The 27,244-nt window shown below is 42.8% G+C and overlaps 2 protein-coding genes across 7 annotated transcripts; both read right to left on the bottom strand.

The window, feature by feature from the left end:
- Positions 1 to 191: 191 nt before the first annotated feature.
- On the bottom strand, positions 192 to 16,957 carry slc5a2 (solute carrier family 5 member 2). 6 transcript variants are annotated; one of them, XM_063016263.1, is made up of 16 exons: positions 14,914 to 16,957; positions 11,586 to 11,641; positions 11,339 to 11,410; positions 10,417 to 10,521; positions 10,183 to 10,242; positions 9,957 to 10,061; positions 9,745 to 9,850; positions 8,631 to 8,711; positions 8,307 to 8,533; positions 7,430 to 7,565; positions 7,232 to 7,339; positions 6,207 to 6,357; positions 3,612 to 3,780; positions 3,135 to 3,350; positions 953 to 1,088; positions 192 to 870 (listed from the first exon to the last, which is right to left on the bottom strand). In XM_063016263.1, the coding sequence occupies exons 1-16, from the start codon at positions 14,933 to 14,935 to the stop codon at positions 656 to 658; spliced, it is 1,965 nt and encodes a 654-aa protein (XP_062872333.1). In that variant the 5' UTR covers positions 14,936 to 16,957; the 3' UTR covers positions 192 to 655. The 6 variants fall into 6 exon arrangements, with proteins under 6 accessions (XP_062872333.1, XP_062872328.1, XP_062872331.1 ...); XM_063016258.1 differs by lacking the exon at positions 14,914 to 16,957 and having other exon boundaries at positions 11,586 to 11,690; XM_063016261.1 differs by lacking the exons at positions 11,586 to 11,641; positions 14,914 to 16,957 and having other exon boundaries at positions 192 to 831; positions 950 to 1,088.
- Positions 16,958 to 18,951: 1,994 nt separating this feature from the next.
- Positions 18,952 to 26,810, bottom strand: si:dkey-260j18.2 (uncharacterized protein LOC325231 homolog). The gene is made up of 5 exons (XM_063017088.1): positions 26,648 to 26,810; positions 24,050 to 24,203; positions 23,758 to 23,836; positions 22,069 to 22,296; positions 18,952 to 20,685 (listed from the first exon to the last, which is right to left on the bottom strand). Exons 2-5 carry the CDS (start codon positions 24,201 to 24,203, stop codon positions 19,146 to 19,148), a joined length of 2,001 nt encoding a protein of 666 aa, XP_062873158.1. The 5' UTR covers positions 26,648 to 26,810; the 3' UTR covers positions 18,952 to 19,145.
- Positions 26,811 to 27,244: the final 434 nt, after the last annotated feature.

Below are 27,244 nucleotides of genomic sequence, written 5' to 3'. Positions count from 1 at the left end.
TCTGAAGCATGGTGTTCATTTACTGCTTGAGTCACACTGTTCCAGCTGTGTAGTCAGATTTGTAACAAGTTTTAAACTCATACAGTACATGGCATAAAAAACTGCCAAGTTTGACACGACCACCATTAACGTCGTTCCTTTTTTCATGAAATAAAAATGTAAAATGCATTAACAACAGAAATCTGAGAATATTTCATTTTCTCAAACGTTTATTTAAATGACAAAGGTACAAAGTAAAGATTTTCATTGTTCAACAGTTTATCCTCCAATTATGTGCTATGCATTTTCAACAAGAGACAAATCTGGACTGCAGGCAGGCCAGACAATCACACGCTCTGCGTCTACAAAGATTGTCGAATGGTTGGAAAAGTGTGGTATTAACTGTTGAAAATGCAGTGTGTGTATAATCAGCTATGCAATTAAACCCCAATAACTCATGGTGACTTGGAGCAAGGAAACAATAATTCAAGTTAAATAGTAGTTATTATCATCATGCTCCATATTTAGTGCAACTGTGAATGGTAAGTAGTGGTAAATAGTACCACAATCATTTGAAAAATAGAAATATATACACATTTTTAGTAGGATTTCAGTAGAATTAGCACCTCAATTATGTGAAACAATGAAAAAAAAAAAAAAAAAAACTTGGTTCCATTCAAGCATAAAACCCCCAAAAATAGATAGCCACAGCCATCATAATAAGAGCATTAGCATTGACCGAGTGCTTCCATAGAGGGTCTTCGCTTATATCAGGCAATTCTTTAGCTGCTTCTTTAACTTCTTCTTCAGTCGGCTCAGGTGCCTGCGAGCCACTTAAGCCACAAAACCAGTCAATCAAGCGGCCGATTCCAGATTTACTTCCATTTTCGCCTGAAAAAAAGTTTCTTATTAGTATATCATTTCTGACACCCATTAATAGTTTAACAGCATTGTTGGTTATTTGATGTCCTACTTGTATTCTCAGCACACGTGGCTTTATTTTTTTCTTCTGCCGCTCTGCGGGCATTCCTTCCTCGTTCCTCTTCCTCCCAGTCCAGATCTACCCTCTCTTCCTTAGAATGGCGCAGGCTGAAGACAAGCCGATGAAGCTGGGCAGAGAATTGTGCAAACTGGTAAGTGTGTATTCATGACCATAGAGATGACGGTTATCATATACAGTGTATCACAAAAGTGAGTACACCCCTCACATTTCTGCAAATATTTCATTATATCTTTTCATGGGACAACACTATAGACATGAAACTTGGATATTACCTTGAGCAGTCAGTGTACAGCTTGTATAGCAGTGTAGATTTACTGTCTTATGAAAATAACTCAACACACAGCCATTAATGTCTAAATAGCTGGCAACATAAGTGAGTACACCCCACAGTGAACATGTCCAAATTGTGCCCAAATGTGTCGTTGTCCCTCCCTGGTGTCATGTGTCAAGGTCCCAGGTGTAAATGGGGAGCAGGGCTGTTAAATTTGGTGTTTTGGGTACAATTCTCTCATACTGGCCACTGGATATTCAACATGGCACCTCATGGCAAAGAACTCTCTGAGGATGTGAGAAATAGAATTGTTGCTCTCCACAAAGATGGCCTGGGCTATAAGATGATTGCTAACACCCTGAAACTGAGCTACAGCATGGTGGCCAAGGTCATACAGCGGTTTTCCAGGACAGGTTCCACTCGGAACAGGCTTCGCCAGGGTCGACCAAAGAAGTTGAGTCCACGTGTTCGGCGTCATATCCAGAGGTTGGCTTTAAAAAATAGACACGAGTGCTGCCAGCATTGCTGCAGAGGTTGAAGACGTGGGAGGTCAGCCTGTCAGTGCTCAGACCATACGCCGCACACTGCATCAACTCGGTCTGCATGGTCGTCATCCCAGAAGGAAGCTGACGCACAAGAAAGCCCGCAAACAGTTTGCTGAAGACAAGCAGTCCAAGAACATGGATTACTGGAATGCCCTGTGGTCTGACGAGACCAAGATAAACTTGTTTGGCTCAGATGGTGTCCAGCATGTGTGGCGGCGCCCTGGTGAGAAGTACCAAGACAACTGTATCTTGCCTACAGTCAAGCATGGTGGTGGTAGCATCATGGTCTTGGGCTGCATGAGTGTTGCTGGCACTGGGGAGCTGCAGTTCATTGAGGGAAACATGAATTCCAACATGTACTGTGACATTCTGAAACAGAGCATGATCCCCTCCCTTCGAAAACTGGCAGTTTTCCAACAGGATAACGACCCCAAACACAACCTCCAAGATGACAACTGCCTTGCTGAGGAAGCTGAAGGTAAAGGTGATGGACTAAACCCAATTGAGCACCTATGGCGCATCCTCAAGTGGAAGGTGGAGGAGTTCAAGGTGTCTAACATCCACCAGCTCCGTGATGTCATCATGGAGGAGTGGAAGAGGATTCCAGTAGCAACCTGTGCAGCTCTGGTGAATTCCATGCCCAGGAGGGTTAAGGCAGTGCTGGATAATAATGGTGGTCAAACAAAATATTGACACTTTGGGCACAATTTGGACATGTTCACTGTGGGGTGTACTCACTTATGTTGCCAGCCATTTAGACATTAATGGCTGTGTGTTGAGTTATTTTCAGAAGACAGTAAATCTACACTGCTATACAAGTTGTACACTGACTACTCTAAGTTATATCCAAGTTTCATGTCTATAGTGTTGTCCCATGAAAAGATATAATAAAATATTTGCAGAAATGTGAGGGGTGTACTCACTTTTGTGATACACTGTACAAGGGATCTTCAAAAAGTTTCCGCACTTTTATATTTTGATTGGAAACGGTGGGAGGAGGAGTAATCGGTCGTGCCAGAGAGACTCGGAGAGAGCTTATAGTCCGGATGTAGTGCCATCTGATTTCCACCTTTTTTGGCAGATCAAAGAAGCCTTAAGGGGAAGAAGATTTTCATGTGATTTTGATCAGCGGTGCATTAGTGGCTACACGCTCAACCAAAAACACTTTTGCTGATGGCATTAAAAAGTTGGTACGATGCTGGGAAAAATGCATCTGAAGGTGACTGTAGAAAAGTGACGTAATTTGTTTTTGAAATTGTTAATAGAGTAAAAAAGTGCGAAAACCTTTTGAAGAACCCTAGTAAACCCTATCTGTCTGATATTAAGGTCCACTTACATGTCGGTCGTCTATAGGTGGCGTGTTGTAGCTCACAAGGATTACCAGAATGCCAGTACAGAAGAAGAGCAGCACTGCAAAATACAGGTAGTGAACCCCACAAATGACAGGAGGACATTTGGAACGAAAGAGGCAGCTGTCTGATCCAAAGTAGAACTCTGGTCCAATGCGGCACAAGCCCATGGCCAGGCCTCCCATTAGGCCCCAAAAAGCCCCCTACCAAAATAGAAAAACATATAATTATTAATATTATGAAAGAATTCTTACACTAGAGTCCAATTCTATGTTCAGCTGTATGGCCAAATGTTTGTGGACAACACTTCATCTTGTACAAAGCCTTCTCTCTCAGAAGAGTAGAGGCTGTTCTAGCCAGAAAAGGGGGTGTGGGAATCCATATTAATGCCCGTGATTTTGGAATAGAACACCCAACTAGCTCAGGGTTCCAATAATGTTAGTGTAGTATGGTTAGACCCTTACCTGTTCATTGACTCTCTTCACAAAAATAGCCAGAAAGAAGACAGCTGCTATAGGTGGCGCCAAGTAGCTGGTAACTGACTGGATATAGTCAAACAACTGCCCACTCTGAGCAGCCTGGACCACAGGGATCCAGCAAATGCTGATTGCAACGATGCAGAGCACCCATACCCTGTAAGAGAGGTAAAAGCAACACAGTATAGACTTGTCCATACAGATCTACACTCATACAGTGCCTTGCAAAAGTATTCACCCCCCTGGGCATTTTTCATGTTTTGTTGGCTCACAACGTGAAATTAAAATGGATTGTTTGGGGGTTTGCATCATTTCATTTACAGAACAGGCCTACACCTTTGAAGATGTGAATTTTTTTTTATTGTGAAGCAAACAACAAATAAGACAAAATAACAGAAAACTTCAATGTGCATAACTATTCACCCCCCTAATGTCAGTACTTTGTAGAGCCACCTTTTGCAGCAATTATAGCTGCAAGTCGCTTTGGATAAGTCTGTATGAGTTTGCCACATCTAGCCACTGGGATTTTTGCCCATTCCTCAAGGCAAAACTGCTCCAGCTCTTTCAAGCTGGATGGTTTCCGCTGGTGAACAGCAATCTTCAAGTCTGACCACAGATTCTCAATTGGATTAAGGTCTGGGCTTTGACTAGGCCATTCCAACACATTTAAATGTTTCGCCTTAAACCACTCGAGTGTTGCTTTTGCAGTATGCTTAGGGTCATTGTCCTGCTGAAAGGTAAACCTCCGTCCCAGTCTCAAATCACTGGCAGACTGAAACAGATTTTGCTCAAGAATATCCCTGTATTTAGCACCATCCATCTTTCCCTTGATTCTGACCAGTTTCCCAGTCCCTGCTGCTGAGAAACATCCCCACAGCATGATGCTGCCACCACCATGTTTCACTGTGGGAATGGTGTTCTTGGGGTGATGAGATGTGTTGGGTTTGCGCCAGACATAGCGTTTTCCTTGGTGGCCAAAAAGTTAAATTTTAGTCTCATCTGACCAGAGCACCTTTCTCCATACATTTGGGGAGTCTTTCACATGCTTTTTGGCAAACTCAAAACGTTCTTTCCTATTTTTATCTTTAAGTAATGGCTTTTTTCTGGCCACCCTTCCATAAAGCCCAGCTCTGTGGAGTGTACGGCTTATTGTGGTCCTATGGACAGATACTCCAGTCTCTGCTGTGGAACTCTGCAGCTCCTTCAGGGTTACCTGTGGTCTCTGTATTGCCTCTCTGATTATTGCCCTCCTTGCCCGGTCTGTGAGTTGTGGTGGACGGCCCCCTCTTGGCAGATTTGTTGTGGTACCATGTTCTTTCCATTTGATGATGATGGATTTGATTGTGCTTCGGGGGATCATCAAAGATTTGGAAATTTTTTTATAACCCAACCCTGACTTGTACTTCTCAACAACTTTATCCCTGACTTGTGTGGAGAGCTCCTTGGTCTTCATGGTTTTGTTTGGTTAGTGGTGCCTCTTGCTTAGTGGTATTGCAGCCTCTGGGTCCTTTTAGAAAAAATTTATAGATACTGACAGATCATGTGACACTTAGATTGCACACAGGTGAACTTTATTTCACTAATTATGTGACTTCTGAAGGTAATTGGTTGCACCAGTACTTTTTAGGGGCTTCATAGCAAAGGGGGTGAATACATACGCACACGCCATTTTCCAGTTTATTATTAAAATTTTTTATATACATATATATTTTTTTCTCATTTCACCTCACCAACTTAAATTACTTTGTGCAGATCTATTACATAAAATTCAGATTAAATAAACATTTAAATTACAGGCTGTAATTTAACAAAAGAGGTAAAAAGTCAAGGGGGGTGAATACTTTTGCAAGGCACTGTATATACCCATAATTCTTCAAGATGTTTGTTTGATTTATATAAATATAGAAGTGTTGTGGGGTCTGGCTCTCCAGGCCAGTATTCTCAGCATTCCTCTCCATTCCTAATCTCTTGCTGTGCATCTATAATGATGCACAAACTGGTAATGTGTTCCTAATAAAGAGGCCAATAAGAGTAAACAGTATTTAAAAATCCTAACAACACTGCTGCACCTAAAACACTCATTCATAACAACACATACTACCATATTATTACATTGTTAATGTCATTGCAGTGTTTAGCATGGCCCACCACCCATGCAGTATCTGGTCAGTGGGGCAACAGAGTCTACAGTCAGTAATTGTATACCCACAAAGTTCATCTATATGGTAGGTGTCACCTATTTATGATAAATCACTGAATGAATGTATCAGATAGTTGTACCTAAAAAAATTGCTTGATGGGTGTAAAATGCTGCATATAGTGCAAGGTGCATAGTGAGTACACTGACAATTACACATCCCAATGGCTAGGCTGTGTCGGCAACCTTTTGGACATTAGCCAATCGTGTCCATGCAGATGCCCAACCGTCTGATAGTTACTCCCATGAGCACATTACACAAGGGGAACCGTCATGCTGAAACAGGAAAGGCCTTTCCCCAAGGCATCGCCTCAAATAAATAAATTTTACATGGCTGTTTGATAAACAGGGACATTATTTGATATAAAATCTAATCTAATCCGAACCTGCCGACTATCATGAGCTCTTTGTCTCGGGCCTGAGGCCTGATCCGAGTCCAGATGTCCATAGTGAAGAGAGTGCTGCTGCTGTTAAAGATGGAGGCTAGGGAGCTCATGAGGGCCGCCAACATGACGGCTAGCATTAATCCCCTCAGACCTAAAGAAAGCCAAGAAGAAACACAATGTAATATTTATCTGTGATCATTTCAGACTTTCTTAATAAATCCCTTTTAGCACGTCCAATTGCCCGACTGCATCATGCTTCCTCTTCACTAATGCCGATCCCTGCTCCGATTGAGGAGAACGAAGCTAACCCACGCCCCCTCTGACACATGGGCAGCAGCCGTATGCATCTCATCACCTAGACTTTGACGAGTGCAATGCGGATCAGCACTGTGTACGGAGAGACACACCCTGATCGGCGTACTCTTTTCCCGTCTCTGTGTGGGTGCCATCATTCAGCCAGCAGAGGTCGTAATTGCATTAGTTATGAATTAGTTAGCTGCTCAGCCCAGCTGGCCGGCAGAGCTAAGACTCGATACAATATATTCGAGATCCCAGTTCTGGTTCCAGTGTGTGTTTTTTACCGCTGTGCCACCTGAGCGGCACATTTTTTTTATTGTTAAGTGCCATCAATTTCGACCCCTGATGACCATGAATAGTGTTTCTACAGAGCATCCTGTCTTGTGTTTAAGTCTTCTTGTTGGCTACTTCAATGTTTCTTTAATCGTATCCATTCATATTGTTTCTGGCCGTCCTCTTTTCCATCCAAGGTATTCCCAAGTCTTCACCAGTACCAGAGTTCAAAGGCATTTCCATTCTCCCTGTCCTGCTTTTCCATCTTAAAATATAGCAAAATGCTTTACCAGAGAAGTGGAGACTGTTAAAGCCCCAAAGAGGGAGTCAGCCACATAATAATGGCCATGGTTTTGGACTGAATTGTCCAACACGCTCAAGGGTTCCACAGTATATGGACCAAAATTCTGTAGACATACAGAAAAGTAAAGCAAATAGAGCTAAATAAATCTCACCTCTGGGCATGACAGAGACCACCAGTTTAGGGTACGCAATGTTGGAGCAGCCGACTTCTGTCCCACACACTCTTTTACATTCTGCTGGCACCACACACCCGACCTCATCTAATTAAGAAGTTAATTTCAGAAGAAATATCTAGAATATTTACTACATTTATTAATATAAGAAAGGTTTAATTAAACTGTTTGAATTACCAGGGTACAGCACTCGGCTGATCATGCCAGGGAACACCATGAGGAACATGGGGAGAAGTTTCAGGTATCCGCACAAGATACATCCAGCCTTGACATGGGTCAGACTGCGGGCAGCCAAACACCGCTGCACAATAACCTGTATCAAAAATGCAGAACAATTTACTGAGCTACTGATACTGTTTAGAGAGATTTAATTCTCTTACAAGTAGCCTATGGTACCTATTTATTTTACTGTAGTTTCATGAAAATTATGTGTATTTTTAATATTTTATATTTATTTGAATATACAGTATATTCGACAATAGTACATGTCATGATCAGGGATTTATTAAATGTTGGGCTGATTGCCACTGTCGCCCTCGGCTTGCTCAACAAGGGTTTTTGTATCTGTTGGTCCTGGATTTTGTAAAGTTGCCTTGAGACAATGTCTATTGTAAAAAGCGCTTTATAAATAAATTTGACTTGACTTGACATGACATGATAGTTACTCATAGTTCACGATTTGAATGCAGCGGATATGAGCAGCTTAAACACCTGAGAGACTTCGATAGGGGCCAAATCTTTATGGCCAGAGTATTGGGTTGAAGTATCTCCGAAATAGCAAGGGGTGCTCACAGGCACCCATGGTTTGTACCCTTCAACAGTGGTCTAAGGAGGGACAAGCCACAGGTTGTTGGACACCTTGACTCAAGAGGACATAAAGTCTATGGCATCAAGTGTGGACCAACAAAGACTACTGTGGCTCAAAACTGAGACAATGTCGAGATTTGAACCCAGTGGTGTGGGCTAGTAATCTTTTTTGATCTGATTTAGGTTAAACAATAGAAATGTGACTATTAAAAAATATATATATGGCTGCAACGTTGGCATGACTTACCTGGTCAGTACACCAGTACCATCCTCCAACGATGGCAATTCCAAACAGCACACCGGGCCACGGCAGGTCTCCAGTCACAGGATCCCTCAGCAGATGGAAGGCGTCATCACGCGGAGTGTAACAGTGTGCGGAGATATTTAAGAGTTGAGGATCTGAGGACGTCATCGAAGGTAGAGCTGAACTGTATTTCTCAATTAAGGCATTGTAGCCTCCAACCTCATAAAAAGCTGTTGATGAAAAAGCAAAAATGTTCTTACAAGGTTGATATGAGGTGATAGAAGATGGCATTTATGTGACATAATCCAATTAATAGCCTGAACTTACAGAAGCCCATTAGGACGAAGGCGCCAGCGATGATCACAAAGGTCTGGACAGTATCCGTGTACATCAGAGCTGCCAACCCACCTACAGAGAACATAGACTATGGTCAACAACTACATTGAGTTCTGATGTTTCAGGTCAAAACAAAATTTGTCCAACAGTCTGTACAAAGCCCTGAACTCAACCCAAGTGAACACTTTTGGGATGTACCTAATTGCTGACTGTGCGGCAAAACCTTAAAGTACTCACTGAATGGGCACAAACTGCTACAGATGCATTCCAAAATGTTGTGGTAAGCCTACCCAGAAGAGACTGTTATAACCTAAATGGGTGTGTAAAATACAAAAACAGGAATCTAAGATTTGCTAACGCTAACTTGATTGTACAGTATTTTGAAAATGTAAACAAATTTTGAATTTGATGCCTGCAAGACACTCAAAAAGCAACTGGTGAGGGTATTTTCATTGGGTATAAAAGGAAAATTTATCAAAGGCTCAGTATTTGAAAGCCTATTAGAAATAATTTAATTTTGAATAATTAATTCAGAGCTGGGATTTCGAATACATTGTATAGAATCTCAGCTCTGCCATCTGGCTGGGCTCGGTGGCCACATGAACAACGATTGGTTGTTGTTCACAGGGTGGGTAAGTCGGACCAGGGTTCCCCATAACTGGTGCAATTATGACCTTCGCTGGCTGATTGATGGCTCCTGCAGAGAATTGGGAAATAATGCTGATCAGGGTGTGGTTCTCCGTGCACAAGGCTGATCCGCATATGAAGTTGGATCCAGTGTGCCAAAGACGAGAAGTATTATTCAGGGAATCCAGCATTAAAAACTGTGTCAGGTCAAACATAAAGTAGAAAGATCTACTGTGGCTTTTTACAGTAGGTGTCTAGTGTCCAGATAGCTCAAATAAAAAAGATGAAGATGAAGGAAACTGACAAAGACCAGTATGATTTTTCGTTTATGTCCAGATGCCCTTAAGATTTACCCCATTTCTTCTGTTTCCACAAGAAAATAATTGGGATTTAGTTCATTCAAGCTGTTTTTAATCCATGTGCTATTTTAACTTTACGTCCTGCCACTGTATATTTCTAAATAATTAATGAAATGTACCTGTGACAGTATAGAGAGCTGTAATGGACAGCAAAGCAATGACTGCAATGTAGATATTCCATCCAAGCGCCTGCTGTATGAACACAGCTCCAGAGAACATATCCACCTAAAAACATTAAATCTCCCATGGTGTTATATCATGCATGATATTTCAAAATGTATATTAACTAACCCTAGATAATGAAGTTAGTCTGATTTGAAATTGTACTTACAGAAATCTTTGTGAAGATATAAAGGAATAGGGAGATAACCGAGAGATACAGACTGATCCTGGTCCCACCGAATCTCTTCTTCAGATATTGCGGCATAGTGATTACCTGTTGAAAGTGGTCAGAATATTAATTTTAAAGCAGTTTGTTTAAAATATGTAATTATAAGATAATCTCAGTTTATTAGTAATTAAACTTTATTTACATAACTGATAAAATTGTCACTTACTCCAGCTGTTAAATAGACTGGTACAAACAGCCATCCCAACAGCAATACAATGAATAAAGCCTGGCAAAAGAGCAAATGAGAGCCAGTAAAAGCAACGATTTATATTAATAATAGATTATTATGATTAAAATGATTTCATTTGGCATGTATTTTAACCCTAAACCCCAACCCTAAACCCTAACCCTAACCCTAAACCCTAACATAATAACAAAATAATATAGACAGGCGACTTACATTCCATTCAAATCCTCCTACAGCGATCCCACTGGCAGCACCTGTTCCAGCCAGGCCAACAAAATGGCCACTGCCTATGTTGCTCGCAAATAAAGAAGCACCTACCTGTGAGAATGAAGCATAGCAGAATAGTAAAGACTTAATATATGAACTTGCAGCAAGAGTAGAATTAATAGGAATGAAAAATAAAACATATGGAGAGTATGTTTATACACTGTACAGACATATGTACTACCTATTCTACACTACATCAATCACACTACCACAATTTTTATGTACTGTAAAATATTTCCTTTAAATTTATTTTAATCAGCTGTTTAATCCAGGTCAAGGTTGCAGCAGGTCATTGCAGCTTCGACCATATCTCCCTCCCCCCTCAGACGTAGCCAATCGTGTGTAGATGCCTAGCCGGCACTGTCGTGATACAAACCTGAATCTCGCCATCTGAGCACCTTATTATAAAATAATGATCAACAAATAACATAGCTTTTATGGGCAAAAGTATATGGACACCTGTTTATGAGCTTGTTGGATGTGCCACTTGCCATGTGTTTCTGGGCAAATTGGCATCCACTTATTGTATTTGAAAGCCTGGCTCACAGTGAACTTGGGCTAATTTAATCCCAAATGTGTTAATTTGAATTGACCTCAAGGCTCAACCAACTATGTTTTTATAGACCTTGCCTAAAACAGGATAGGGCCTCAATCAATCTGTTGCTATAACGTTGGAAACTCCATTTATTCATTCATTAATTGACAGTTTTACCACTGCTTTATCTTGGTCAAGGTTGTAGTGGGTCTGATTCCCCCCAGACAGGTCACCATTTAATTGACGTCACTGATTTTTGGCAATGTGTGTGGCTGAAAAACCTAAAATTAACAATTAGGAAGGTGGGTCCACATCAAAGACTCAGAAACTTACCGGCCACCACACCATGGTCCGTCCTGCAAGGAAGTAGCCACCTACTGTGCCACGATTAGTCCTAAACATCGACTAAGAAACAAAAAAAAGCAAGAAAACATGCTGTTGTTATTAATCTAACACAATTTATGTTTTTGCTTTTAAATTTTGCGACATATTAAATTATAGTATTGCTAAGGCAAAATTCATTTTGATAATTGGTAAAATCAGAACCATCTTACATTAATACTCACACAAAAGCACTTACCCATATTCCCACTCCAATGATGACTACAAAGTAGCCAACAATCACAATAATATCCGCTGCATTGTTGATAGTAACATGGTTTGCTGGATCTTTTGTGTTATTCATTCCTTTCCTATATACTGCTGGTCCAATGCAGTCTTGATTTTAAGTTTTAATTTAAAGGTTTTAGGTTGTCTTGCCCGAAGAAGGAAAGATGTCTCCAAAGCAGAAGTAAGGACTGAGGGTCGGATGTAAGACCTTTGTACAGAAGAGAAAAGGCTAAAGAAAGGTATTAGTGAAATAATGATTAACATATTACCACCATCAAGGACACCAGCTTAATAAATCATTTAACCACTATTATCAAAATAAACTCAAGTACAACCTACTGTAGTGGATTATGTTGGTCAGTTCAAAAGAATGTTGAAAAATAGCATCTTTTAAAAAGCAGGAGAGTAGTAGGAAGTTCTTTAGCCATCCATCAAACAAGGTGGGTAGTACACCTACAGTAGTAATCCTATACAGTAGTTTGGGAGACATTGTACACATTTAATGTACAAGTCTGAATTTAAAGTCTGAATTGTCCTTGGATTGGCATCTAACTCATCTGACCATAGTACTCAATTCCACGTTGGTCTTTTGGTCCATCCAAGACAAATTGGACCCAGAGAACCTGGTGGCATCTCTGATGCATGGCTTTCTCTTTGTATAGGAGTTTCAGGTTGTACTTATTGATGCAGTGGCGGACTGTGTTAAATGAAAACAGTTTTCAGAAGTACTGCCAAGTTCATGGGACTATTTTTATTACAGTAACATGACGGAAATGCCTTCTAGTGACTCAGACGTCAAGCATGTTCAAAAGTGGTTTCTAGCCTTCCATACACTGACAAAGATTTCCCCAGATTCCCAGAATTTTCTTTACAGTATTATGTACAGTAGATGGTGAAATACCTGTTATTGGCACAAAGTGGTAAACTAGTGATGCATTTGCTTATTGTGGAACGTTTCAAAATGGTGTAATTAAATTAAATATTCTTATTATACCTCAGTCTCAACTTTTTAAATAAACATTTAAAAGAATTAACAAATCACAAATCCGTATTGATGCCAATGGTTCTGTGTCCACATACTTTTGGCCATATACGTCTTTTACCATTACAGCCAAGACAAAAGATTCATGCATTGTGGTCTAATGCATGTGTATAGCTTTACATGTTGAGTCCTATTCTGTGAAATTCTGTGGCAAATTGCTTTGTTGTTGTGCTGTTGATAATTATTGCAGATAACATGAGGTCATACGTCCATGAGCTGAAACAGATGAGTAATTGGGTAATGCATCAAAACAATCAAAATGATCATAAAACCCAAAGGAGCAGAAAAATCTAGCAAAAATGTATTTACAAGGGCGTATAGGTGTTGGATTGCTTTCTCTTGGATGAATGAAATTATGTTTTAAGATTACTTCATTTAGCGTAATAAATATGCAATCAGACAAGGGGAAGTTATGTTTTCACAGCACTGTAGGTGTGGCTGAAGTAGCCAGATAGAAGCTGAGTAAGTAAAAAATGGTTTACTCTGGTAAATGCTGAAGAAGGATGATCAGGTGATGTATGCATGAATGAACTGAAGTGGTCCATTGGAACACGGGGTTAATGATCTCTTTCATTTGAGCAGGAGAGATCAGCCAGTGTACTTGAAATACAGCACTTATTTCAAACTACAATGTGCAATAATAAGGAAAATAAATGTCCTCCACACCAGTGTTAAGTTATTGCAAATTGCCAGTGATTTAGCTGTGACTGGCAAGGGTGGCACAACCAGCTATTAGGTTTAGAGGTTATTATGTTTGTACAGGAATTTACACCGATCAGTTATAACATTAAAACCACCTCCTTGTTTCTACACACATTGTATTCTGACACCTTTCCATCAGAACCAGCATTAACTTCTTCAGTAGTTTGAGCTACAGTAGCTCGTCTGTGGCCAGCCTTTGCTCCCCACGTTCATCAATGTGCCTTGTCCGCCCATGACCCTGTCACCGGTTTACCACTGTTCCTTCCTTGGACCACTTTTGATAGATACACCCCACAAGAGCTGCAGTTTTGGAGATGCTCTGACCCAGTCGTCTAGCCATCACAATTTGGCCCTTGTCAAACAGGCTCAAATCCCATTTTTCCTGCTTCTACGACATCAACTTTGAGGATAAAATGTTCACTTGCTGCCTAATATATCCCACCCATTAACAGGTGCCGTGATTAAGAGGTAATCAGTGTCATTCACTTCACCCGTCAGTGCTCATAATGTTATGCCTTATTTATTAGATGATTATTAACTGCTTTTAAATGAAAATAATAATAAGACAGTTTGGCTTTGGATAATAAATGGAGATCATTTCAAAGAAACTCACAATCAAAACAATGATTTATTGTTTTGTCAGGTAGCATAAAATTCATTTAAAAAGCTCATTTTACATCCATCATTAATACACTGCCTCTGTTCTGTATTCTCATGATAACAATGTCTTCCAAGAGTCCAATATTTTGGCTCATACTGTATTTAACACAATCCAAGATCAAAAATTGAAGAAAAAGAAAAGAATCAACCATGTACGTCATTTACATCCTTTCATGGCTTTTACATTAGATAAAATATATCTTGGTCTATTGCCGTGGTACAGGTACAGGTAACAGCAATACACTTTTAATAGGAAATGTCATATTTTCTGTATTTCTGTACTGTAGTGCTGGCACTCAACTTCGACTAAATAAAAGGTTTAAATTGTGTAAATATTTACTGTATTTATGTTTTTGGATATTTATCTTTGCAGAGAATAATGTCCTTGGTGCGGCTCTTGATGTGTACTAAATAAAAGGCAATAATCAGTAAATTATAAGGCCCACGTGACCACATAGCATCTCTGCTATATAGCGTTTTATCATAAACCTTTTTCGAAAGCATTACAGAGGTCTGGTGTATGCTTTGGACCGGTGGAGAAGATGCAGTTTGGAAAAGTCAGTTTATATATCGGAAACATTTTCTCGTTCTTCAACGCTTGCTTGACAGTGGACGGTAACAAAAATAAGAATCCTGACCTAAATCAGTCTGCCTTACAGAATTTATATAACAGATAAACTACAGATCAAATAGCAAACCAATAACAGAGGTGCATTATAATGCTTTAAGGCAGAGGTTCTTAAACTGGGAGGCAAGACCCACCAAAAAATACTGGAGGGGTCGTGAGATGATTTTCTGTCTAAATGTATTAAACAGTTCCATTGCTGAGGGATACCCGACTGAATCCGAGGAGAGCACGTCGCTGTACTCCTCTTCTCGCCCCTGCATTCTGCACAGGCATCTCCTCCGCCAATCATGGTCCCTACACAGCATATGAAGACCCACCCACCGACACACAGTCCGGCCCCCAGACTGTATATACGGTGGCCAATTAGTATCTGCTGCAGGCACTGCCAATTAAGCCCGCCAGACCGGTGGCAACGGCGAGTTTCGAACCGAGGAGTTCAGAATCTCCGTGCTGGTGAGCTAGTGGAATATCCAGCTGTTTTTTTTTTGTTTTTTTTTTTGAATTTTCTATTTTCCCCCACTTTTTTCCCCTAATCTAGTCATGTCCAATTACCCCGATTGCGTCCTCTATACTGAATCGACCCTTCACCGCTGACTGAGGACGCCTCTCAACTAACATGCGCCCCCTCCGGCACGTACAGTCAGTACAGACTGCATTTTTCACCTGCACAAGTCGAGTTCATACACCGACGGCCACTGTGTACGGAGAGCCACACCCCCATCCGCATTATTCCTCAGCCCTGTGCAGGTGCCATCAGCGGCCACAGTTGCACCAGTTATGAGGACCTATGATCCGACTTTTTTTTTACCCCTAACCCTATAAACAACAGCCAATCGTTGTTCATGCAGCCGCCCAGCCCAGTCGGGAGGCAGAGCTGAGATTGGATACGATGTATTCGAAACCCCAACTCTGGTGTGCTAGTCTACTGTTACCACTGCGCCACCTGAGCGGCCTATCCCGCTGTTTTTAAAAATAATTTAAACATTTTAATCCATCGCAAGGTAGAGATGCACAATTAAAAGTGTTTCCTTACTGTTCATCTAAAATAAAGAAATAGACCGGATGCTCCGTCTATGCAAACTCAGATCTTTCCTGCTTTATTAAAGAAAAAAAATCACAATGTTTGAGTTTAAAAAATAAAAAGGCAAAAAATAATACGGTGGCTCCAGAAAAAGCCAATAAAAAGTTCAGAGGAGGCATCTACAAGTGGGTATGTTTTTACACAAGCATCCTCAGGTACGACCCTGGATATTCCAACACTTAGTGGAAGGTTATCAGAAAGACTATAGAAGATACGGCTTCTCGTGCCAAGCTGAAAATTCAATGGACCACCCGCAATCTGTGCCAAGCTGTGACATTGTCAAAATGAAGAGGTGAGACATCCTGGTTCATAAATCTGTACAGTTCTTTTAGCGAAGGAACAGAAAGGCTGTAATATATGAGCAAGCTAGCCACTGATGCCCTAGAAGCTTTATATGAAGTGGCAAACATGTTTGCAAAAGCACTGGTGAAACCCTCGCCCTTCCCTGTGGCCCATGTAAGATCTGATTGGCTGACAGATACATAGACCACATTTATTTAATATTTTCTGCATTTCATATTCGAAAAATTGGTTGCCAGACATGACCCAATTTTTAGGGGGGTCACAAAACCCTAGTCCCCTATTCATGATTTAAATGCATAAAGGTTTCCCTGTTCCCTGTTTCTGTTCTGGGATGCACATGACAGCAGGGGTGCTGAATTTAGCATAACATCAGTGTTAGACATTACTAAAGTGTTGAATATTGCAGAGCCAGTATAGTGCTAATACACAGATCAGCAATAACATTAAAACCACCTCCTCTTTTTTTTTTTTTTTTTTTTGTATAAATTTAGCACGTCCAATTTCATCCCATCTATCATCCTCTCATTAGTGCGGATTCCTGCTCCTGATTGGGGCTGACGAGGCCGTTCCACGCCTCCTCCGAAACGTGCACAGCCAATCGACCGTCTTATCACCCACACTTGACGAGTGTAGCGTGGCAGAGTACTGTGCACGGAGGATCACACACTCCGCCACACCCCCTCCCGTCTCCATACAGGCGCCACCAACCAGCCAGCAGAGGGCGCAACCGCCCCGTTCCTGAGAGAGCATCCCCTACGGTCTCAAGTCCCGCCCCCCACCCGGACAACAGGCCAATCGTTGTCCATAGCCGCCCAGCCTCGACCGGGAAGGCAGAGCTGGATTCGAAACTACGCTCCTTCGAAATCCAGCTCTGGTTGCAGCGCATGTCTTCTACCGCTGCGCCACCTGAGCGGCTTCCTCCTTGTTTCTATACTCACTGTCCATTTTATCAGCTCCACTTACCATATAGAAGCACTTTGTAGTTCTAAAATTACTGACTGTAGTCCATCTGTTTCTCTGCATGCTTTGTTAGCCCCCTTTCATGCTGTTCTTCAATGGTCAGGACCCCCACAGAGTAGGTATTATTTGGGTGGTGAATGATTCTCAGCACTGCAGTGACACCGACATGGTGGTGGTGTGTTAGTGTGTGTTGTGCTGGTATGAGTGGATAAGACACAGCAGCGCTGCTGGAGTTTTTAAACACCTCACCAGCATCCTGTGACCGGTGATGAAGGTCTAGAAGATGACCAACTCAAACAGAAGCCGTAGATGAGCGATCGTCTCTGACTTTACATCTACAGGGTGAACCAACTAGGTAGGCGTGTCTAATAGAGTGGACAGTGAGTGGAACTCCAGCAGCGCTGCTGTGTCTGATCCACTCATACCAGCACAACACACACTAACACACCACCACCATGTCAGTGTTACTACAGTGCTGAGAATGATCCACCACCCAAATAATACCTGCTCTGTGGTGGTCCTGTGAGGGTCCTGACCATTGAAGAACAGGGTGAAAGCAGGCAAAAAGGTATGTAGAGAAATAGATGGACTACAGTTAGTAATTGTAGAACCAAAGTGCTTGTATATAGTAAGCGGAGCTGATAAAATGGACAGTGAGTGTAGAAACCAGGAGGTGGTTTTAATGTTATGGCTAAGATGTCTGCAGATCTGCTTTTTACTAAAATATCAACTGTTGGCTGTTGGGAATGAATAAAACAATTAACGGTGCAAAAATCTAAGATCTAAAATCTCAGAGGGACTCCAGTTAAAAAAGTACGATAAAAACTAATAAAACATTCAAGCAAAATTAAAAGACAAATGACTAAATCAGAACATTCCTAATAAAATATTTTGGGTGCAAATTTTCCTACTGAGCGTTAAATTTTTACAGGATCAAGCTTAAATTTTGACAATTAAAACCTTATTATTATTTCTGTGTTGGGAATATGGGTTCATCCAGAATACACTCGCATATCTTTGGCCTTTACAAAATAATGGATGGAAAATTTGAGCCACAACGAGCAATCGAAAATGCAATGCCGGTCTCCGCATTTGAATGAACCAATGAAAGGGTACCAGGGTTTAGTGAATCAGTGAGAATCGCTTCGCTTCCGTCTACATCATATAGACAAGCGGTTCTTCTCTGTTAGACCCCCATGTGTTAAAAAATAAACAAAATCTCTGGAACCCCCTTAACACGGGTTATGAGATTACTCTTACACTTTCAGCAAGGATGACTAAATGCTGTGTGTTCTTGCTCATGGGAAATTCAACGAATCCATGACTTTGGCTGATATAGTGGGTTTACTTCTGGTGAACTGGTGTTGGGAGCTTCCTCACTTGGGTCTACTTGAGCGGGATCTGCATCAACAACTGAATTGCGTTCTTTTATAGTCGCCGTCCGTTGGTGTCCATTGTCTGAGACCCAACGTAGGCTATACGTAGGCAGTTTAAAATAGACCGATATGACATCACAGGAAATCTCCCATATGCCAGTAGCCTAGTGAGTTTCCCGTCCCATCCCATCACATCACATCACATGTGATTCCCCTCCTCTAGGACAAGACCCCCCCCTCCTCTAGGCTTACTGAAATTGGCCCCCTGGTTGAGAACCACTAATATAGACGATTTGTCTTATTGGCGGTGCTTTATAAGGCGGCAAACTGGGTCAATCAGGTTGAACGTGTGTGCGTTGCGCGACGCTCAAGCTAGCAAAGCCACAAGGTAAACGACACTGCCTCACTTCAAAGCAAACAACTGCAAAGCCAGCGCCAAAAAGGTTTTGCGACGTACCATATAAGCCAAAGAGATTTGTCTCTCAACCCTGTAAACTTAGGGATATTTCAGTTACATTTATGATTGATATGAGATCATAAAAAAAAGAAAAAAGTGGATAAACTAATCCCATCTGAGGGTCGCTTTATTGCTCATTTTTATGTATGATCAAACTAAGTTTCAGTAACTTAAAAGGTAAAAATGCTTACGCAGTATTTCACAGCAAATCGTCAATTTTGCATCCAAATATTAAAGCAGGAAATTAAAATAAAAACAACTAAATGATAACATTTCCCAAATTTGGGACAGTGGGGCTTGACCTGTAAATTCATAAATACTATCAGACTTGCTGATTGGCTTTTCTGGTCTGCCGTTTCCTCTCCGTGCCCTCGGTCTTCCGCTTGCGTCCCTTATCCTTCCCCTTCTTTTCCAGGGCTGTTCTAAGCCGTTTTAAAATGTGTTTTTTGGGGAACTTCAGAGTGGTGCACCCGAACTGGCTCACCCCCCCGGTGTCTCCGGGAAGTTTCTCACGTCTCTGGACCCAGCTCCGCCAGCCGGGCTTCCAGCAGTACACACTGTCATAGAACCTCGAGCCGTTCTCCCCACCCAGGACGTAAATCCTCCGGTTCCATCTAGCGACCCCTGCGGCGGCGATGCGCCGAGGCAGGCCTGGAAAGACGACCGGACTGGGAGCGCGTTCGCTTCCGTTAGCTCCCATGCGTTCGACTCCGGCGTACATGTCGCGGTCCATCCCTGACGCCCGTCCTTCTCGGAAAAACAGAACCCGCCCAGTGGCGTCGACCGGTTCCAGTTGGGTGAAGTTGCCGTCCAGAAATTTGGCGCCGTCCCGCATGTATCCGCCCACGGCGCAGACTCCGCCGCGTACCGCCACTCCTCCGGCCAGGCATGTGGCTCCAGAGTCGAGCGCGATGTGGTTCCAGGTCCTTGTGCTGGTGTGGTAAATAAGCACGCCGGAGTGCACTATGGCTCTGTTCTGCTCCAGGGTGGCACCTCCGAGCAGGTAGAGTCGCCCCCGGAGCGCGGCGCATGAGAAGGAGCGCAGGGGCAACGGCAAACGTGGACCGACTGCCCAAGTCAAAGTGGTGAGGTCAAACGTTTCGCAAGTGTCAAGAAGAGCGGAACGGTTGCAGCCACCCAGGGCATAAAGTAAGTTCCCAGAGCCAAGGAGACCAAACATGGCACGTGGCTGCTCCATGGAAGGCCGTGTTATCCAGCTGTCCAGCACTACGTCATACTCGTGCATGGCGGATGAAACCTGGCCTGTCCGTAGAATTCCACCAGCTACAAACAGACGACTGCCCACAGCTGTGCAGCCCGGGCACAGCAAAGAGCCCAGGGCTGAAATTTTCTCCCATAGGCCAGTGCGTGGGTCAAAACAATCCACCGTGTAATCACTTTCTCTTAGCGCATCATCTTCCCTGGGCTTAAGGTCCACGCAAACAATCTTCTTCTCCAGCATTCCCTCGCGGGGTCTCAGCGGTCCGCCCATGAACTCGGTGCTCGCCTTTGGTCCGAGCTCCTTGTTGAGCCTCCGACTCTCCTCAGGGTCGAACAGGCCCGGGCGCAAATGGCGAAGCAGCGCCGGCATGTGAACGTAGCGCTCAGAAGGCCGGTGCTCGGCCCAGCGCCGCGCCGCGTTGTAGACCCCCGTCTCGGACTCGACTCCCAGCCGGTCCGACTCCAGCAGGCTGGCCAGGGTGCCTGGATCTAACTGGAGGAAATCACACTGGCGTGACACCCGAGGAAAATGCTGAGCCACCAGCCTTAACGAAGCCCTGAGCAAGAGCTGGTCATGATGGGAACGTGCCAGGGAGTACATACCCAAACAGTTCTCCACGGAAAGGTGCTCGAAAAGGAACCTGAAGGAACAGAAAATGGAAAGGATTTTATCATCGTATCTTGACATCAAAGATTACTTCTAACCCTGCATGCACTCTGGCAGCCTCACTGACACTAATTTATTAACACTTAATTAACCCATTAAGAGGGGTTGCCAGATTTCAGCCATGCTAAAAGCAGCATGTCTTGGATGTTCACATACCCTGTTCTCCAAAACTGTTCCATAAAGTAGCCTAAACTGCCACATCTGTGTCAAATACCATCATGCAGGTCAAATGCTAAAGACCAGGCAACCCTTTTACTACATACTTGTACCATATACTCGTTTTCTCTTTAAATGCATGATCTCTCTTTCTGTATGGTTAGATGTATGCCGTATGCCGTGTGTTTAGTTACTTATACTTGCCAGTACAGATTGGAGAAGTGGAGAACATCTGAAACTACAGCCACACTCCATCAGGTCAGGACTTGTGATAGAAATTTTATATTTTAATAGTTATTTACATTAAACTTATAAGTTTCTGCTTTCTTTCAGAAGTCTAGAGATATGTTGACCTTGGCATGGACTCCCACGCACACACAGTTTGGATTGCACACACATTCTTATGCAGGTTTGTTTGATTCTATCCTTTTTGTTGTAACCACTTTGATAGTTTGCTAGTTTCACTGAGAAAATTCTGACAAATAGTGTCTTCCAGTTGGCTAAATTTAAAATGTTGGCCTGACCTATGGAGTGTGGCTGTAGTTTCAAATGTTCTTCCACTTCTTTATAACAGACTGAACTGAGCTCGGTGCTTTTAAGATGACCTCATATTCTGCTCCAAATCGGTACCTCTCAACAATTAGATCAATTAAAATTATGACATCATTTTGACTTGTTGTGTGGACAGTCTCTACCATACTGATAGATCTTACAAACAGAATGAATTGGAAAAAATGCTAATACATACATTTTATAACTCTCTGACTTTTTTTTCTCTTTTTCTTTGATTTTTTCCCCCCAATTTTCTCCCCTAATCTAGTCGTATCCAATTACCCTGATTGCGTTACGCTTCACCTCTACCGACACAACCCTCCACTGCTGACTGAGGAGCTTCGCAACTGACACACGCCCCCTCCGACACGTGAGCAGTACCGACTGCGAGGCGAGTTCATATGCGGATCAGCCTCGTGTACGGAGAGCCACACCCTGATCAACGTTACTCCCCAACTCTGTGCAGACGCCATAAATCAGCCAGCAGGGGTCGTAATTGCACCAGTTATGAGAAACCCTGGTCCGGCTCGTTGTTCATGTGGCCGCCCAGCCCAGCCGTATTCACATGGGCAAAATGCAGCATATTAGCATACTGCACTACTGTGAACACAGGGTAAAAAAAACCAACATCAATTCCACATTCACATACCTAGAACATAGATTCTGCAGAGGCATCACTTGAAGACGGTTGGCTGCAACAAACAAGTCCTCCGCCGTTTCGAGACAGAGCTCGGCTTCGCCCGTATAGACGAACTGGATGACCGTCTCCATGACTGATGGCGTCACCTCCTCTAATCGGATCTCGGTGAGTCGGGACTCTACCAGGGGGCTGGTGAACATGGCACGGAAATACGGGCTGACGGCGGCTAAAAGAACTCTGCAAACAGTCAGGTGAATATAAGGAATATAAGGCAGGAGGATATTTGATAAATCTCTACATATAAAATTATTTTTAAACCAGGGCTGCACAATTATTACATTTAAGGTATTGAGGTTTCACATGCAAATCATGTGACCAAGACTCAACAGAAAAACAAGCATTTTGGATATAGCCACTTCTTCAGTGCACCATGTTGACTTGCTGACTGATCGGCGAATACTTCTTTACACCAGTCAGTGGTGGATTCTCAGAGCCCTGAAGTATCATGCTTTCTCTATCAGCCTTCCCTCCCCTAAACACCTAGACTGGCCTCTGAAGTAATGTCTTGTGCCACCTAAGCACCGCCATGGTTAAGTATCAACACCTTATGTAGCTTGTAGAAAATGTTGTAATTTATTATTAATTTAATTATTATATTTTATTATATTGATAGCCTGCTAATAAATCTTTTTCCAGTTGGTCTTTTGATTCGCATTTTCCTCCCAATTTAGCGCAGTCAATTTGTCTTTCGCTGCTGAGGGATACCCGATTGCATCCGACGAGAGCACATTGCTGCCCACGCCTCTTCCGACATATGCATAGCCCTCCACTTCTCGCCCCTGCATTCTGCACATGCGTCCTTTCCGCCAATCATGGCCCTTGCACAGCGTTTGAAGACCCCACCCACATAGTCCATTCATCCCACCCTAGCAGACACGGTAGCCAATTAGAGTCTGCTGCAGGCACTGCCAGTTATGCCCACTAGATGGCGCCCAGTCGAGGTGCTAGTGTGCTAGCTGGCCTCTCCAGCTGTTCTTTTGATTTTATTTATTTCCTTTTTCTTGCAATCTAGCCATTTCCGACTTAATTCAACAATGTAATTCCACTGTTGCTTGCGCCACCTCAGTTCTGGCTGAGTGCTACAGCGTGCAGTCGCAGACCACTTCTTTTCACCGACCAGTGGTGGGTTCCCACACAGAGCAGAACTGATTACCTAAACACTTTGCTCTGTGTAAAATGGTTAAACTCTGCTTATTGTCTTATAATAATGACACCAGTGTTATCAGAAAGCACTGTAACATACTGACTGCATTTGGAGAGTCTTAGAAATTTGTGCCTGATCTGTGTTCAGTAAAGTTGAGGTCAAAATCTTTAAATACCTCACTTAGCAGTTCTTAAACGGTTGCCACAAGGCTGGAAGCATAAAACTAAGCGTACATACCTCTTAGCATTTGTGGTAACTAAAATACCTACATTGAATTATCAGAGAGGGTGTTCACATACTTTTATACAGCATACTTGTGTTGTTTCCTCCACCGAAGTTAAATGTGACATATAGGAATGTAGAAGCGCCTGTTACCAAACTCTGAGTTTGATGCATTATTATTACATTTTTTTTTAGCCATGATTGTGCAGTCCTAGCACATGCCAATGTCTAAGGCTATCAACAGAGAAACTACATAGACCTCGAGAACGCACCTGTGGCACATGAACCTCTTTCCTTCTACCAAAAGAGTGACATCACACAACTGCTGAGCATCAAGAAGCTGCTTTAACCCTGGGTGAGAGGTGAAAGAAAATAAAGCAAATAAAGAAAGTAAAAAAGAAGGGTTGGATTAGTTCATTCATTCGATCATGCCAGTAGGTGCCCATTATTGAGCCAGGAAAAGATGCAATCCAAACAAAATAATCAGTAAAAATCAGTACTGTGTCATCTAAATGATGACCTGTTTAGAGGAATGAACAGAACCATGCTGGGTTTGTGTCTTACCCTCAGTTATGTACTCCCCGAGCGGAGTAGTTGTGTCATCTGGAAAATCCTCTTCTTCAGAGTCGCTGTCGGAAAGGGGCTCGCCACCGTCGCTGTCTGCATCCTGCCACGGCTGTGGCTTCCAAGTTACCGACTTACCTTTAACTGTGTTCATCTATCAGACACAGACAATCATTCAAATACATTAACATGTGGGAGTTTTTCACACATACAGACTAAACACTGGCACATGGCACCAGGATGCACTACTGGAAGAAGGCAAGCCGGCGGAGGCAGTGTGATGCATTGGGCGATGTTCTGCTGGGAAACCTTGGGTCCTGCCATCCATGTGGATGTTACTTTGACACGTACCACCTACCTAAGCACTGCTGCAGACCATGTGCACCCTTACATGGAAACGGTATTCCCTGATAACTGTGGTCTCTTTCAGCAGGATGATGCGCCCTGCCACAAAGCAAAAATGGTTCAGGAACAGTTTGAGGAGCACAACAACGAGTTTGAGGTGTTGACTTGGCCTCTAAATTTCCCAGATCTCAATCCAATCGAGCATCTGTGGGATGTACAGGACACACATGTCTGATCCATGGAGGCCTCACCTCACAACTTACAGGAGTTAAAGGATCTGCTGCTAAAATCTTGGTGCCAGATACCACAGTAGGGTTGCCAACCGTCCCGTAAAATACGGAATCGTTCCTTATTTGGAAACTATTTTTTTTTTTTTTTTTTTTTTTTTTTTTTTTACCCCTTTTCTCCCCTTTTAGCGCATCCAATTGTTCAATTAGCATCATGCTTTCTCTCTGTCTATGCCGAACCCTGCCCTGACGGAGGTGATTGAAGCTAACCCGTATCCCCTCCGTAACACGACCAGCAGCCAGATGCATCTTTGCCACCCACACATTGATGAGTTTGGCGCCACCTAGCGTTGCATGCGGAGAGACACACCCTAAGGGCACCCTCTCCCATCCCTGTGCAAGCGCCTCCAATCAGCCGGCAGAGAACGTAATCGCATTCTGACAGAGAGAGACCCACATCCGGTTCTTTGTCCCACCCCCCTCATGAGCAACCGGCCAATCGTTGCTCATATAGCCACTCAGCTTCAAACCGGCAAAGCAAAGCTGGATTCGATACCAGGTATCTGAATCCAGCCCTGGTTGCAGCGCGTCTCTTTTACCGCTGCGCCACCTGAGCGGCCCTTATTTGGAAACTAAACGTCCTGTTCCATATTGAACTGATACGGGACGCGCTTTGTTACGTATTTTTATCAGTGGGAGAGAAATGCTGCAGGTTAGTCTGAGACAGGCCGATATGTATAAAACAGAAGGAAACTGCTGCTACCGTGGGAATTAGAAAGCGTTTGGTTATTATTTGAAGTAGTTTTCACTGTTAGTCTTAGTAACGCCGTGTGTGCGCAGGGATATCAACGTAACAACCTGTTTATCACTTCGTTGTTTGAGTAGCGCAGTGAGCAGAGCGCATCGCGTATATTTTTCCGCCCTAGGTTCGAATCCGGCTTAGGGCGAATCTAAAGTAACACAAGCAGGGCCGGCGCTATGGGGGCGCTGGGGTGGGCATTGCCCCCCTAAGCAACGCAGTCCAGAACCGGGGCTGCATGTCATTGTGAAGATGGATTATGTAAAAATGTTGTTTGCACTGTTGAGGAAAAAATGTTACATGATGGTCTTCATGCATGTTGTTTTGCCTAAAATATGGTTCTGATTTATTATTATAAAGAATGAAAATAATATATGTTAAACAGCCTAAATAAAACATTTTGATAATGTTCCTATGACTGTGTAAGACCCGTTATATTTTTTATAGGTGCAACCCTAACCGCCTACCCCCCGCTACCGCTCAGGCAAACACCCGCCTTAGCACTGTCGCCTCACAGCAAGAAGGTCCTGAGTTCGATCCCCAGGTGGGGCGGTCCGGGTCCTTTCTGTGTGGAGTTTGCATGTTCTCCCCGTATCCGCGTGGGTTTCCTCCGGGTGCTCCGGTTTCCTCCCACAGTCCAAAGACGTGCAAGTGTGGTGAACTGGATATACAAAAATTGTCCATGACTGTGTCTGATATAAACTTGTGAACTGATGAATCTTGTGTAACGAGTAACTACCGTTCCTGTCATGAATGTAACCAAAGTGTAAAACACGACGTTAAAATCCTAATAAACAAACAAACAAACAAACAAACAAACAAAAAACACCCGCCTTCCCACCCCCCAGCCTATGCCTTCCGCCAGCCCGCCAACCCAGGGTGTTCCTTATTTCCATTTCTGAAAGTTGGCAACCCTATACCTCTGCACACCTTCAGGGGTCTAGTGGAGTCCATGCCTCGATGGGTCAGGGCTGTTTTGGCAGCAAAAGAGGGGCCAACACAATATTAGGAAGGTGGTCATAATGTTATGCCTGATCGGTGTACATTGGATGTATAATAAATAGAAAATGAACAAAAATGAAACAAAAACATTTGTACCACTTATCACAGTTACAGTACATTTAAAATACATCATTATAGCTATAAATGTGGTATAAAAATCATGTTTTATTAAAATATCTTGACATTTTTGCACTAATGTCCTGAATATGTTGAAATAAACGTTACCTTTGCTGGTGATTATGTAAGAGATGATCCTGTACACGCTGCTTTATTCGTGTGCTGACTATTAAAAACGTCAATGAAGATCATGCGGATCTGAGTGTTGGATTGGAGTTCCAGTGATGAGGAGTTTCATATCGGATCCTTTCTTTACTGTTACATCCAGATCCACGTTCATCCCGCTGTACTGCAGTTCTTACTGGTTTTATTGTACTGATGTAATCATCGACATGCCAATCCACGTACTGCTGTACCGGTCATCAAGCCACATTAACTCGCCACATTTACAAGCATTTCTGCCTGTAATCCACACCGATCTTCATCTCGTATATCAGACACAGTGCGCTATTTCTACTGCTCGCACAAACCGCAATATTATAACATTCGATTCGTAGCAGGTTCTGTTATTTCAATGCTGCACTGCCCAGTTTAGGACTTTCCTGCAACCGCCATGCTTCTTTTGTTTTCCTACCCGTATTCTGACACGTTCCGCCCTTCCTGCACTAGGATTGGATAATAGTTCTTTCTATTATCGATAACTAGTATTTATATTGTTTGCTTGCGTTAATGCTCGTTCTGTTTACAAGTATGTTTTTAATATTT

Source organism: Trichomycterus rosablanca, chromosome 20 (genome assembly GCF_030014385.1).
Source record: "Trichomycterus rosablanca isolate fTriRos1 chromosome 20, fTriRos1.hap1, whole genome shotgun sequence".
Taxonomy (NCBI): Eukaryota; Metazoa; Chordata; class Actinopteri; order Siluriformes; family Trichomycteridae; genus Trichomycterus; species Trichomycterus rosablanca.
This window is presented reverse-complemented; position numbering and strand designations above follow the sequence as displayed.

Bases quoted from the DNA above. Each gene is read 5' to 3' on its own strand.
- si:dkey-260j18.2 (XM_063017088.1), bottom strand. From the start codon at position 24,203: ATGAACACAGTTAAAGGTAAGTCGGTAACTTGGAAGCCACAGCCGTGG. The intron at 22,297-23,757 runs GTGCGTTCTCGA...GACTGTTTGCAG, and splicing joins AAGAGGTTCATGTGCCACAG to AGTTCTTTTAGCCGCCGTCA. The intron at 20,686-22,068 runs GTATGTGAATGT...CTGTTCCTTCAG, and splicing joins CTGCAGAATCTATGTTCTAG to GTTCCTTTTCGAGCACCTTT.
- slc5a2 (XM_063016258.1), bottom strand. From the start codon at position 11,690: ATGAATAACACAAAAGATCCAGCAAACCATGTTACTATCAACAATGCA. The intron at 7,340-7,429 runs GTAATTCAAACA...CTTCTTAATTAG, and splicing joins CAGCCGAGTGCTGTACCCTG to ATGAGGTCGGGTGTGTGGTG. The intron at 3,351-3,611 runs GTAAGGGTCTAA...CTATTTTGGTAG, and splicing joins TGAAGAGAGTCAATGAACAG to GGGGCTTTTTGGGGCCTAAT.